Below are 13,942 nucleotides of genomic sequence, written 5' to 3'. Positions count from 1 at the left end.
CATCAACTTGTCATTTAAATCTTAAACTAAACATTGGGAAGGGAGGTGGGAATGATAATGAGCTCGTAGCCCTTTCTGCAGCCTCGCTTAAACTGTACGTGAATTCTTCTAGGGCAGCTGAAGAAGATTCAAAACTACTTTAGGAATCACTTTGCAGTTTTTGGCCTTCTCTGGATTGTAGGAGAGTGTAAGTTTAAAGAACATATTGGATGAAAACTAAATTCAGATGTTTTGCCCACTGTTAAGCAGAACAGATTACAAATGTAGATATACACATTGTCTCAATAGCTACCTAAAAACATTTGCATATATTGAAACTGAAGGTTTTTTATTTGTTTTTTTTTTTTTTTTTTTTTAAACAAAGAACCACAGAGTTTCTCTTTAGCCAAAAATCTGAATCCATTTTCTGGGAATCACTGGGATGGTGAGTGCCCCAAAATCACCTCTTTTATGAGAAACTCAAGGGGTAATGGCTCCTTAATATGAGCCTGGAGCTAAAAGTCAGTTGCGTCCTAGGGGAACACCAGAGTCAATCCTAAAGCAACTGCATTCTGGAGAATCCCTGCAGGCACTGGGTTGGATTTTCAGGGTGGTTCCAGAGGTCAAAGTCCTACTTAAGGATGTGGCTTGACTGGGAGCTGCCACTGGGTGATATTGTGAAGATTAAGAGAGAATCATACCTGGTGTGTGTCTCAGAGGATCCCTGAGATCAAGGTGGTGTTGCTTCCACTTCTCTCCTATGCCCCAGGCCTGTATTTCCAAATGCCTGTGGGATATTTCTATGAGATATGTGGTAGATGCATTATATTACTCTCAGCATGTTCTAAGTTGACTGCTTGCTCTGCACCCTTCTGGTTTGAGCTGTTACACAGATCCACACTTCCTTACCGAAATGCTTAGAGTTATATATATTTAATAATTCTGATTTTTTTTCAATCTTAGAAGAAAAAATTCTACATATTATACATATGCGATATATTAACTATATTTAATAGATAATATATTATTTAACACCCCCAGAAGGATCTGGGGAAGCAACTGGTAATCAAATACATGAATTTTGTGCAGATGTATTTGATTATTTATTCTAAGTGGGATAAATATAAATAAAGGACTATATTATATCCTCACATCGTTTTGCCACCAAGCAAATTTTCATCAGCGCAGTTCTTGGTTCCCAGAAGGGCTGGGGAATGAGTGGCTGGCTTCCTCTCTTCCTTTTTCCCAGCCAACTGAGCATAAGAGGGCAGCCTTGTTCTATCCAGGGTACTAACTGAAGCCATTTAGTAATATGTAGTTTTTCTAGGAATTATCTGATTTGATTTTTTTAAACAATTTTATTTTGGTATCAGGTTTCCTTATGGTTCTACATGTTTTTGGGGGAACAAAGACATGAAGGTAAATTAAAGTTAAAATTTAAAATACTGAAAAATAAGCTACTCTTTTAAAAAAAAGTTAAAGGAAATAACATCTTAGTTTTCAAAGCCTGTTGTAAAAAGTTTGCACAATGGATCTTTGCAGCATGTAGTTTTGAGTAAATGTGAGAACTGGTACAATAAAAAGAATAGAAGACAATAAACAATTTAAGAATAAAAGTTAGGACAGGTGTGGTGGCTTATGCCTGTAATTCCAGAACTTTGGAAGGCCGAGGTGGGTGAAATTGCTTGAACCCAGGAGCCTGAGTCCAGCCTAAGCAACATGATGAAACCCCATCTCTACAAAAAATACAAAAATTGGCCAGGCGTGGTGGCATGTGCCTGTGATCCCAGGGAGACTCAGGTGAGCCTGGGAGGTCGAGGCTGCAGTGAACCAAGAACACATCACTGCACCCCAGCCTGGGTGACAGAGTGAGACCTTGTCTCAAAGCAAACAAAAGAATAAAAGTTAAATAGTACAAATATCAATTGGGCAGCATTTCACAATACATAAAACAAATTATCGAGATTACGCAGATAATAATCTGACCACAAATTAACAATGCAGTGTCATGGTTAAAAAGGAAGTTGCCACTGAAAGACATTCACAGTGTCACTGTATTTATTAAAAAAAAGTGAATCCTTCCAATATATTTAGTACTGCAAACTCTTACCAGAGTAAGGGAAATTGCATTAATGGTCTGTTTCTAGATGTAGGCACCATGTAGTATAGAGAGGAGCTGGTGAGGGAAGGAGTATAAAACAGAGTATGGTGACTACTGGCCTCCACCAAAGAACAGGGCTCTAGATTATTAGTTGTTTGATCTATTGGTTGTTAAACTTAACTATCTCCCTTCAAAGTGAGATAGAAACTTAGTTTATAAAAATCACATGTAAAAATTTGCCTCTACATGAAAGTATCTCTTTTTATTTTATTTATTTTGTGTGTGTTTGCATGTATGTGTGTGTGTGTTGCAAACACTCAGATATTATAAACACTTGAAGTTATAATTATCCCTCTCTGTGCATTGTTTTTGGATTTGTATCAATGCTTGCACTACCTAAGGCTTCTCTACAGTTAGCCAAGATTTTTGACTTTTCTGAGACTTTGTGCCAATTGTCACAGCCAATATAGACATCAAGGTGATAAAAATGGCAGGCAAAGATCTTATACTCTAGTGTGGAGGGGAAACACTAAACAAATAACTAAGTACTCAGGGTAATTTTCAGACTGTGATACATGCCCTGAAGACAAAGTGATAGGGGATAGGACTGGTGGGGACTTTTAAAAATAGGATGTTTAGGGAAAGCCTCTGCAAAGGTAACATTTGAAAGGGCTTGAGAGTTAAGCCACTTCTTCCTGGGCGCGATGGCTCACGCCTGTAATCCCAGCACTTTGGGAGGCCGAGGCGGGTGGATCACGTGAGGTTGGGAGTTCGAGACTAGCCTGTCCAACATGGAGAAACCCCATCTCTACTAAAAACACAAAAAATTAGCCAGGCGTGGTGACACATGCCTGTAATCCCAGCTACTTGGAAGGCTGAGGCAGGAGAATCGCTTGAACCTGGGAGGTGGAGCCGAGTGAGCCTAGATTGCGCCATGGAACTCTAGCCTGGGCAACAAGAGTGAAACTCCGTCAAAAAAAAAAAAGAAAAGAAAGAAAGTTAAGGCATTACTATGCCAAAAGTCAACCTAAGGGAGGTCTAGGCTGGAGCAACAGCAAATGTAAATGTCCTAAGGTGGGGAGCAAGTTGGCGTGTTCATGAGACAGGAGAGACCAGCTCGCTGCAGCAAAGTGACTGTGTGGTGAGGTTGGTGCTGGGGAAACAGTGGGGCCAGATCACAGAGGCTTCAGCAGCCGCTGCCCATGGGGTGTCTGGGCTTTATTCTGAGTGCACAGGGGAGCCATGAGGCAGTCGTAAGGATTAGGATCTAATTGGTTTTTAAAAGATCCCTCTGATTGCTGTGAGGAAGAAAAATGATAGAGGAACAAGACTGGAAGGCGGATGCAGAGGCTGCTGCAGTGGTGGGGCAGGTCATAGTGTGGACCAGCCACAGCGTAGATGGACAGAAGGCAAATAACAAAATGTGAAAATTAATCCAGTGAATATTAACACATTTTGGTCTTGGGAAAATAGTCACACAAAAATCTCAAACTTGGTTTTTCACATCTGACTTCATGTTTTACATCTAACTTTAGATTCTGGCAATAAATAAATTGTATAATCCAAGGAACACATAAAAACAACTGCATAGGCCCAATAGCTTCTTAGGCTTACTTGGCAGCTTTGTAATTCAAGATTTCAGAAATTTTCTTACCTCAGGGAGACCTTCAATAAAAGAATGGATATTTGCTGCATTTGCTGCTTCTTTGATCTCATCTAATGGCACCACACGGCTGTTGTCACCATAGGCAATGTTCTCAGCGATGCTGCAGTTGAAGAGCACAGGCTCTTGAGATACGATTGCTATTTGGGAACGGAGCCACTGTACATTCAATTCTTTTGCGTCCACGCCATCAAACAGCTGCCAAAAGCAGAATGGAGAATGGTGTGTGAAGATCACACAACTGTATCATGTTACAGTTCACTGTATTCAAACACACACAAATCATAACAAGAAGGATAGGAATTCAAGCTATTTCAAAGTATAAGGTTACCCAAGGAAGGCTCATAAATCATATGTTGTATAGAAGCAAACAGCATATAACTCACTACTGCCCCCTCCACTGTAACAGGACCTGACTTTCAGAAAACCCTGTGAAAAGTATGTGGAGATGATAGAGTACTCCACATGTAAAGCTGTGTCATTTTGCACACAGCCATGTTTATTCACATAAATAGATAACAACACTCAACTCATATTTGATGAGCATGCTCACTACGTGAGGGGGACTCTTCCAGTACCAGGCAAATAGTGGTCAATAAGAGAAAGCTCTTTCCCTTTTGTAGCTTATATTTTAGCAGAGAAGGATGCAATAAACATATGAACAAATGACTCAATAAACTCAGGAGAGGAAAGTACCTCTCCTGGTAACAGGGTAGAGTGACTGAGGCAGTGGGGAGGGTATGGAGAGGCATGAGAAGGGGGTTGTCCAAGAAGGCCTTAAGGAAAGGATGTTCAGACTAAGACCTGAACAGTGAGCAGGAGCCTGCAAAGGGGACATTCTGGGCAGGGCAATAGCTAAAAAAAAGATTCATAGGTGTGTTTAAAAAACATGAGGAGACTTTGGGAGGCTGAGGTGGGCAGATCACTTGAGCCTGGGAGTTGAAGACCAGCCTGGTTAACATGGCGAAACCCCGTTTCTACAAAAAAATACAAAAATTAACTGGGCATGGTGGTGCACGCCATATATCTCAGCTACTACTCAGGAGGCTGAGGCATGAGAATCACATGAAGTCTAGAAGCGGGGGTTGTAGTGAGCTGAGATGGTGCCACTGCATTCCATCCTGGGCCACAGAGCGAGACTCTGTCTCAAAAAAACAAAACAAAATAAGAAACGCACAAAAAACCCCCCCCAAAAAACAGGAAAAGCACAGTGCATGATGAGGTGGGGAGTGATAAGAGAGGAGCTTGGAGTGGGAGGCAGGGGCCAGGGCATCAACGACCTGATTGATGGCATAGACTCTGGTATATTCTAACTGTGGAAGGTTCAGAGGAGGGAGTGTGCTATGCTATGTGTGAATAGATGAGTGTTGCCTAGTTCAAGGGCGCCCTTTAGGACTCCCTTGAGTCCCTAAACTCTGTTTTGCAAACACTCACTGAGAATCTGTAAGGGCGAAAGACTGTACATTGCAGGAGAATGAGGACTAACATGGCAGTCTGAGTTTTGGGAACTTTTTTGTAGGGGCAGGAGGCAGGACAGGAAGCTTAGTGTGGGTGTGCTGATGTGGTGGTGGGTGGTGGCGGGAGGACAAGATAATGGAAAAACCACAATATAAGGTATAGTAAGACAAGTGCCAGGTAACAAAAACAATCCTTAGGTTCAAAGGATGGAGAGATTACATTATTTTAGATATTAGAGGCATGACTTCATGGAGCTGATTCCAATAAGCCTTAACCATGCGTAAGTTTTCGACGGTTGGGAGGTGGGGATGAGTGGTGGGAAAGCAGAAGCCTGAACTAAGGAGGTGGAGGACAGTGTTCTCTCTGTCTTAAACCAGAACAGAATATGGAGCCACGATGTGAACATTACACCTGACCTCCAGCACCCCCGTTCTAAAGTAATTCCACGGCTAAGATCAACCTTTCTGCTGCCAGAATTGCTGAAGAATCTTTGGACCTTTGTACTTCACTTCAAAGTCCTAACCATCATTTTTGTGATGGTTTGCTTGTCCTCTTAGTTAAAGGTTGAGATAGAGATTTTTTTTCTTTTTAACTTCTGCATTGTTTGCCCCACCCAAACCAGTGGGGATGCTTAAGCCCTAGTGAATGTTTAAGAATAAGACTGCTAACCCCCAGATTAGGTGTGTTTCAATTCAGTCTTACCACTTGTCCTTGCACGGGGTCATAAAACCTCTGCAGAAGTTGAAGAGAAGTGCTTTTCCCACCACCGCTGCTTCCCACAAAAGCTACTGTCTTTCCTTGCTCAATACTGAGGGATAAGCCGCGGAGGATGAAAACATCTGGGCGACATGGATAGAAGAAAGAGACTTCTCGAAACTCTAAATTCCCTTCACATGTGTCCTGTGAAAGGAAGTTGACAGAGTTGAGAAGAGTGACTTGGGAAGGTTGTAACACACTGTAGCATACTGACTAAGTGCTTTTTGAAAATTGTGCATGTTTCCATTGCCCTTTTAATTCTAAACATGTATGCATCTCTGTAGAGCTGTTGACTGCAAGTGGGTTTCTGTTACTTTTTTTTTTTTTTTTGAGACGGAGTCTCACTCTGTTGCCCAGGCTGGAGTGCAGTGGTCCGATCTCGGCTCACTGCAAGCTCCGCCTCCAGGATTCATGCCATTCTCCTGGGACTACAGGTGCCCGCCACCACACCTGGCTAATTTTTTGTATTTTTAGTAGACACAGGGTTCCACCGTGTTAGACAGGATGGTCTCGATCTCCTGACCTCGTGAATCTGCCCACATTGGCCTCCCAAAGTGCTGGGATTACAGGCGTGAGCCACTGCGCCCGGCCTTCTGTCACTTTTGTTTATATTTTTTTGTGTCTGTGTTTCTTGTTATCTTCACTACTGACTTCACTGAATTTCTAAAAACCACTTGCTTCCTTCAGCTTTGCTGCACAGACAGTTCCATTCCGCAGTTAGTTGTTTGACCAGCTTATCTGAGTAATACATTTTTTCTTTTTAATTTGGTTTGTGCTTTACAAACCTTTATTACTTAATTCAGAAAAGCTGGGGTTCTCATAAACTATATATATAAGTGTAATTTTTGTAAATTGGGCCATGTTTTATAGTGAAGGTATAGTATGTTTTGAATTCTGATTTATCTTTCTTATTTTATTTAATTTTAATTTTAATTTTATTTTATTTGAGACAAGATCTAGCTCTGTCACCCAGGTTGGAAGGCAGTGGTGTGATCTCGGCTCACTTTAACCTCCACTTCCCAGGCTCAAGCCATCCTCCCACCTGGGCCTCCTGAGTAGGTGGGACCATCAGCATGTGCCACCATACCCAGCCAATTTTTGTGTTTTTAGTAGAGATGGGGTTTCACTATGTTGCCCAGGCTGGTTCCAAACTCCTGGACTCAAGCAATCTGCCCACCTCAGCCTCCCAAAGTGCTGGGATTATAGGCGTGAGCCACCACGCCTGGCCCTATCTCTATTTTCAATTGACCATTATTTGGCAGTGACAGTTGCCTAAATGTTTAGTTTTCTCTCTATGCATCAATCTCTTTACTGGTTAATGATTTCTAAACCGATACTCATCTACACCCAGGATGTTTAAAAAAGGCTTTCCAGAACTATCACTAAATGATTAACTTTCCCTTTATATATTTGGTTCATAAGATTTTAAGTTCTTTTGATCTTTGTGTTCGTCTCAATTGCATTTTAAGTCTTATTAATTTTTGTTGTTAAACAACTAACGAGTAAGTGGATTTGTGTGTGTGTGTGTGTTCGTGTGTGTGTGGTGGTAGTGATGGCTGGACTTTAAAACACATCCTTACGGTCAGGTTTACTAGTCATGTTCGACCCATTCTGAGCCCATCATATATAGGTAAGAAGCAAGGGCAGGTAGGGGTGAGGAGCATCAAAAAAAAAAAAAAAAAAATTGATGATATTATTTTATCGTTAAAGGAATTCGATGTTAAGATGTGGTTAAGAGATCTGGAAATAGAAAAAAAAATCTGGAAAGATATTTGCCAAAATTTAAGAGTAGTGTAGTAGTAGTTTATTTTAGCTTAGTCAGTATTTTCCATTTGCCCCCTACAACCTGTGAATATTATTTGCATAAACAGTTTCTTTTTGTTTTATTTATTTTAAAAAATTTTTTTGGTGTACTTCTCTCTCTGCATTTGTATAAAAAAGGTTTTAAAACACCAGAATACGGCCAGGTGTGGTGGCTCACGCCTGTAATCCCAGCACTTTGGGAGGCCGAGGAGGGCGGATCACGAGGTCAGGAGATCGAGACCATCCTGGCTAATATGGTGAAACCCCGTCTCTACTAAAAATACAAAAAATTAGCCGGGCGTGGTGGCGGGTGGCTGTAGTCCCAGCTACTCTGGAAGCTGAAGCAGGAGAATGGCGTGAACCCGGGAGGCGGAGCTTGCAGTGAGCCGAGATCACGCCACTGCATTCCAGCCTCTCCAGCCTGGGCGACAGAGCCAGACTCTGTCTGGAAACACGAGGAATTCAATTAGTTTTGTGTATGCTCTAGTATATATTTTGTATAACAGCTCGTAGAGGTATTCTAGAAAACTTCTAAACTTTAATATATTTATTCTTACTATTTTTAATTGTAAATTAAAATATGCCCTGCCCAGATTTTAATTTTTAAAAGCATAGAGGGATATTCAGAAACATTTACATACTAAATTAAATAAAGATTAGATACATTAATTTTATAGCCTTTGTAAGAAATACTTCCATAGTCTATGCCATACCTATGGTTCTGTAAGGACATAGATCAGTGAGATACTCAATTCCTCTATTATAATCTGCAGAAAGAAATAAGAGTAGCAATACTGTTATACATATAAATCTTAAATTAAAAAAATAGCTTCTTACATCCTTGACTTTCCAACAGACAAGAACAAAATCTTATTTGGACTGTGACGTATCTTTGAAGCATTCTATTTTGAGCATTTCCAGATATTCTTATTTCTGTCACTAACAGGCACTCTTCTTAATAATTGTGTAGCTCTAGTAATGCTGTATTATTTTAAGCTATCATACATATATATCTACTATTAAAATTCCAGAGGGAAATAATTATAAATTAAAAACATTTAAGTATATAGCTAATGACTATTTTTATTTAAAAAATCAAAATGTCTAGAAATGTCCTAAAATTGAATATATATTTAATGTATAAGACTATTATTGAGAGACTTATTTTGAAACTATATACCTTACCTATTATTTCTCTTTTAATATTCACAGTCTTTTAGAGTTTGAGGCTAAATTTGTTTGTGTGTGTCAATTTAATAGGTATGCTTTCCTTTTTCCCCCTTTATGTTTATAAATATATTTCCCATGAAAAATGGTGTCTGAAGCAGCAGAATATTATTTACTTTTCATGTATTATCAGAGAAAAAAAAAAAACAAATAAACCTTAATAAGAATCTCCTTCCAAGATCAAAACTTTTGTTTCTAAATAGAATTCAGTATAAGAATCAACGTTTTTTTCCAAGAACATTCTCATAGCATCAGGCATATAAATTAAAAGCCTATATTTTAAAATATGAAATATACATTTTAGTAGTAGAGGTAAAAATTTGATTAAGACAAGACTTCTTTTCCCCATTTGCAGCCATAAAATTGTTTTATACAAACTTATAACTCTTTATGTTACTATGACATTATCTTTTGCAGAGTTTTCCAAAGAATGCCTTCATTTAATAAGTGGACATTTGTTTTTTATTTTTTTCATTTATATTTTCATTTTATTTTTTCAACTGTTATTTCAGATTCAGGGGGTACATGTGCAGGTTTGTTATCTGGGTATATTGCATAATGCTGAGGTTTGGGGTATGAATGATCTTGTCACACAGGTACTGAGCATAGTACCCAATGGCTACTTTTGCAGCCCCTGCCCCCTCCCTCCCTCCCTCCCATCTTTAGCAGCCCCCAGTTCCTACTGTTGCCATCTGTATTTGGACATTTAAGATCATAGTTGTGCTTACTGGCTTTTTCCCTTCTTGGCTGTGGCTGTCTATAGTTGGTTTCTTTTCCAACAAGGCAAACAGATGTGCAGCCCCCGATTTGGCTTTGGAATATTCAGGAGCCAAAACAAGCGTTTCTCCGATGGCCATAGCTCCATATGCAATTGCAGTACAAACTCTATCAAAAGATAAAGCATTTGAATCTTAGGTCCATCGATCCATTGTAAAATAGTAGAACTCTAAAAGTAAAGAAAAAAGCAGGCACAGGAATACAATCTTTTGATGTAGACAGCATCCCTTACACTGAAGTCCCAACAACAGTTATCTCTTTAAAAAAATTCTGCCATGTGGTAATCATTCCTTGCTCTGTACACCAAAATGACCTTTGGAGCTTGGGTAATCTTAAAAATGTCTCTTCCAATTAGAGCCACAGATCAAAGTTCCCAACTAGTGAATATAAAACTTCTTAGCCATCTCGATATGAGGCTTGCTTGCTTGGAGATTTGACAGATAATTCAGCTGATAATAGGAAGAATGAATCTCCAGTAGTGAGATCTGAATTTACACAGTAGATATGATTTTTTGTTTGTTTGTTTGTTTTGCATATAATGTAGTTAGGACAGATAACTGAAGCTAAATGACTGGTTATCTGCCTGATATGCTACATGATTTCGAGAGCAAATCATGGGGATCGTATTTTCCTCGGGTTCCCAAATCAAAATCTGACTAAAAAGACTGAAAGAAGAACTTTGATCTTTTAGGTTTGTTACTGATTATGATCTCCATTTCAAAACATGTTAATTATAAAATGGTAAGTATGCAAATGATGTTTGGAAGCACACAGAATATTTACTCGATTGTGGCACAGGACCTGACCATGGTTAAATATTTTCCCCTCATTTTCTATTACATTATAGATATGAAAGTACTGTACTAGAATGCAAAACAATGCATCTTAGTAACAAAGCTAAAGGCACAATTAGGCTAAAACTGGACCGGTGTCACTGGCAATATTTAAACATTAGGCAGTAAAAGGACATCACAGAACCCAGTTGCTTGTTTGCAGTGCTGGATAACAGCAAAGTAAACACGTCTGGGCTCCTTGTGAATTTCTCCCTTGATGGGGCCTACCAAAGGGTAGATGTTGATGCTGATGCAATCTTTTCAGTGACCTAGACCTCAGATCCTGAATTTTGTTGACTTTACAAAGATCAAACACAGTATAAAATATAAAAACAAAAATAACACTAAAATAATTGTTACTTAGTTCTGTGATGTCAAGACATTTTTAGTACTGATATTTACAGAAAGTGTTTAAAGCTCAAAATGCCATTTAAATTATTTGATACCCAGCTATAAACATCAGAAATGGTTATGGAGTTTAGATAACCCAATCGGAAGTTTTTTTTCTTGTTTGTTTGTTTGTTTTAAATGTGGTTTTAATGCAAGGAAAAATCAGACTGAGTCAGACTTAAGCCTTAGTCTGATCCAAGAATCAGCAGATGAGCTGGGAAGATAATTGGATTATGAGTTAGGAGACCTGGTTTCTAGTCCCACACGAGTAGAGCCTTCTCTGAAATCAACAACTGAGAAAATAGCTTCTTCCCATGATTTGAGATATGCCAAAATCTCTACCTGTCCTAACATTTCCACTATAAAAGTAATGGTAAGCATTAGACATAAATGTCCAGAGGCGGACGTCCTTGTTAGGTTGCTCTGAAAATGGAAATATTCATGAGAAAGGGAGAAGGGCCTTCAACTCAGAACTTGTGTTTGTGGGAGTTTGTAAATGACCCAAAGGATGGAGAATGGAGCAGGAAGAAAGGGTTCAGTAGAGAAGGGAGAGTACGAGCAAAAGCCCTGATACTGTCTTTATTGAGTGAGTGCTGAGAGAAAGGTAAGTGGGATGGGGGCTGATGCTGATGAGAGTTATGTTGAAGACCCTGGGGGGGAGGTGTGGACTTTGAGGTGATGGACTATCTGGGGTTCAGTCAGGGACACTAATCTTCTTCATCTTTTTTTTTTTCCTTTTTTGAGAAGGAGTCTTGCTTTGTCATTCAGGCTGGAGTGCAGTGGCATGATGTCAGCTCACTGCAACCTCCGTCTCCTGGGTTCAAACAATTCTGTTGCCTCCACCTCCCGTAGCTGGGATTATAGGCGTGCACCACCACGCCTAGCTAATTTTTATGTTGGCCAGGCTGGTCTCGAACTTCTGACCTCGTGATCCGCCTGCCTCAGCCTCCCAAAGTGAGGGATTACTGCCCAGGGACAGTAATCTTTATGCTTTTTCTGCAGGTGGATTCTGTATAAAGGTAGGCCAAGGCCCACACATGGAAAAAACTGGTCTGCTACAGAATTTGTCCTTACCTAATCAGATCCAATTAGCTAGGGTGAGCTAAACTGAAATTCAGTTCCACTCAACAAGTACTTATTGTAGAACAACCCGTGCTGTAACTCCATAACATAGTTAAACCAGATCCTTCAAATCTGGTTTAAACTCCTGGAGGCATTTGAACTGAACGCCTAACTGGGAGAAATGTACAGGGCAACCTCTCACGCCACTGTTGGTCTTGAGGAGTTTCACCCATTTGGGATATATAAAGAGGAATAATTTAGTATCATGACAAATATTTTAAAGTCACTAACGGGGCTGGGTGCAGTGGTTCATGCTTGTAATCCCAGCACTTTGGGAGGCTGAGGTGGGTGGATCACGAGGTCAGGAGTTTGAGACCAGCCTGGCCAACATGGTGAAACTCCATCTCTACTAAAAATACAAAAATTAGCTGGGTGTGTTGGCACATGCCTGTAATCCTTGCTAATCAGGAGACTTGGGCAGGAGAACTGCTTGAACCTGGGAGGTGGAGGTTGCAGAGAGCCGAGGTCATGCCACTGTACTACAACAAAACAGCAAAAAAAAAAAAAAAAACAAAACAAAAAAACCAAAAAAAAAGCTCTCACACTTCTGTAGACATTAGCATGGCAGTCAAATCACAACTTTCCAAGTCCTTACTCACTAAGTTTCTTTCTTTGATTAGAAAGCAGAGTATCTTTCCCCATAGAGGTAGTCATTAAAATTATTCCCATGCTCATCTATGTATCATCCATATACAACCCAGAGACTGCTTCCCACCCTAAATCCTTTTCTCAACAGATAGGAGAGAGAAAATAAGCAACTAACATTTATTTGGTTCTTTGGATCCTAGAATGTTTTCATATACAAGATACCATCTAATCACCTAGGAGATAAGTAGAATGGAAACTTCTCAGTCAATGAATGAGGAGGCTCCAGCTCAGAAAAATTATGCAATTTGCCCAGAAGCACATGAAACTGTAGGGTTGGAACGTGAGCTGCCTTCCTCTCTGTATTTTCCCCTACATGGTCTTACTTGCAGTGGAAAGCTGGCTGGAATGGTCTTTTCCTACATGTTGGAGTTCGTTACCACTTGTTTCCCATTTTAGAATCTTCACAAGGCCCTAGATATCAACTGTCTTTTGATTTCTCTCCTTTAGGTCCCTTCAATGGTTGATTTAGCCTTCTTACTTTGTCCTTGTCTGTCTCTTCCGGATAATCTCTGGGGAGGAGCCAGGCAAGAGCTGGGTGGCTGCCATGGCACCAATATGGAAAGAAGTCTTTCCTGTTTTCTTTGTTTTGTCTAACCAGTGTTGCTTTCCTAATCATAACAATGACACAGTTCTTCCCCAGCTGCTCAGCCTCCTAGGGCAAAAATGATGGTGCAGGCCTAGCTCACTTCTGTCCATCCTTTGTTATTTCAAGGTATCGACCAACTGTTAATATTCATTGAAAACCCATCTATGTTGCTCTTTTGGCCAATAACCACATTATTATTGGAAATACAATATGGTTTCTTGTCAAGAACTGCATTTGGTGTTTAAGAGAACTAGGACATACACCCATAAACTGCCTGGTTCTGCTTCTCAGGCAGTTTTCAAAGCTGTGACTTTCATTATTACTGCACTGAAGGCTGCCATGTCCTGATTCTTTCTTACCTATATGCTCTGCTTAGCTTCTTGATAATATAGATAGAAAATATGGAAGAAACTCACAGAGATAGAGAAAGCTTTGCAGTGGGAAAAGGAAGGTTACAGAAACCTCTCCTGATTAGGAATGGTTCTTGGTCTGTATTGCAAAAGGCAAGTCAGCTGGAAACTAGCCTAAAGGGACTAACACAAAGAGACAGGAGAAAATAAACTTATTTTGTACTTCTAAATCTGCACATTTATAGTGAA

At 39.9% G+C, this 13,942-nt stretch overlaps 1 protein-coding gene across 1 annotated transcript in view; it reads right to left on the bottom strand.

The window, feature by feature from the left end:
* The window catches only part of LOC105475664 (ATP binding cassette subfamily B member 5), a 126,959-nt gene that overhangs the window by 4,414 nt on the left and 108,603 nt on the right, over positions 1–13,942 (bottom strand). The window contains exons 23-25 of the mRNA XM_011731124.2: positions 9,716–9,872; positions 5,904–6,101; positions 3,735–3,941 (exon numbers count right to left, since the gene is read on the bottom strand). Of these exons, the coding sequence (XP_011729426.2) occupies positions 3,735–3,941; positions 5,904–6,101; positions 9,716–9,872 (562 nt within the window). The remainder of the gene's footprint in view (positions 1–3,734; positions 3,942–5,903; positions 6,102–9,715; positions 9,873–13,942) is intronic.

This window comes from Macaca nemestrina, chromosome 4 (genome assembly GCF_043159975.1).
Source record: "Macaca nemestrina isolate mMacNem1 chromosome 4, mMacNem.hap1, whole genome shotgun sequence".
NCBI classification, from domain to species: Eukaryota; Metazoa; Chordata; class Mammalia; order Primates; family Cercopithecidae; genus Macaca; species Macaca nemestrina.
Note: the sequence above shows the minus strand (reverse complement) of the source record. Positions and strands in the feature narration are given on the sequence as shown.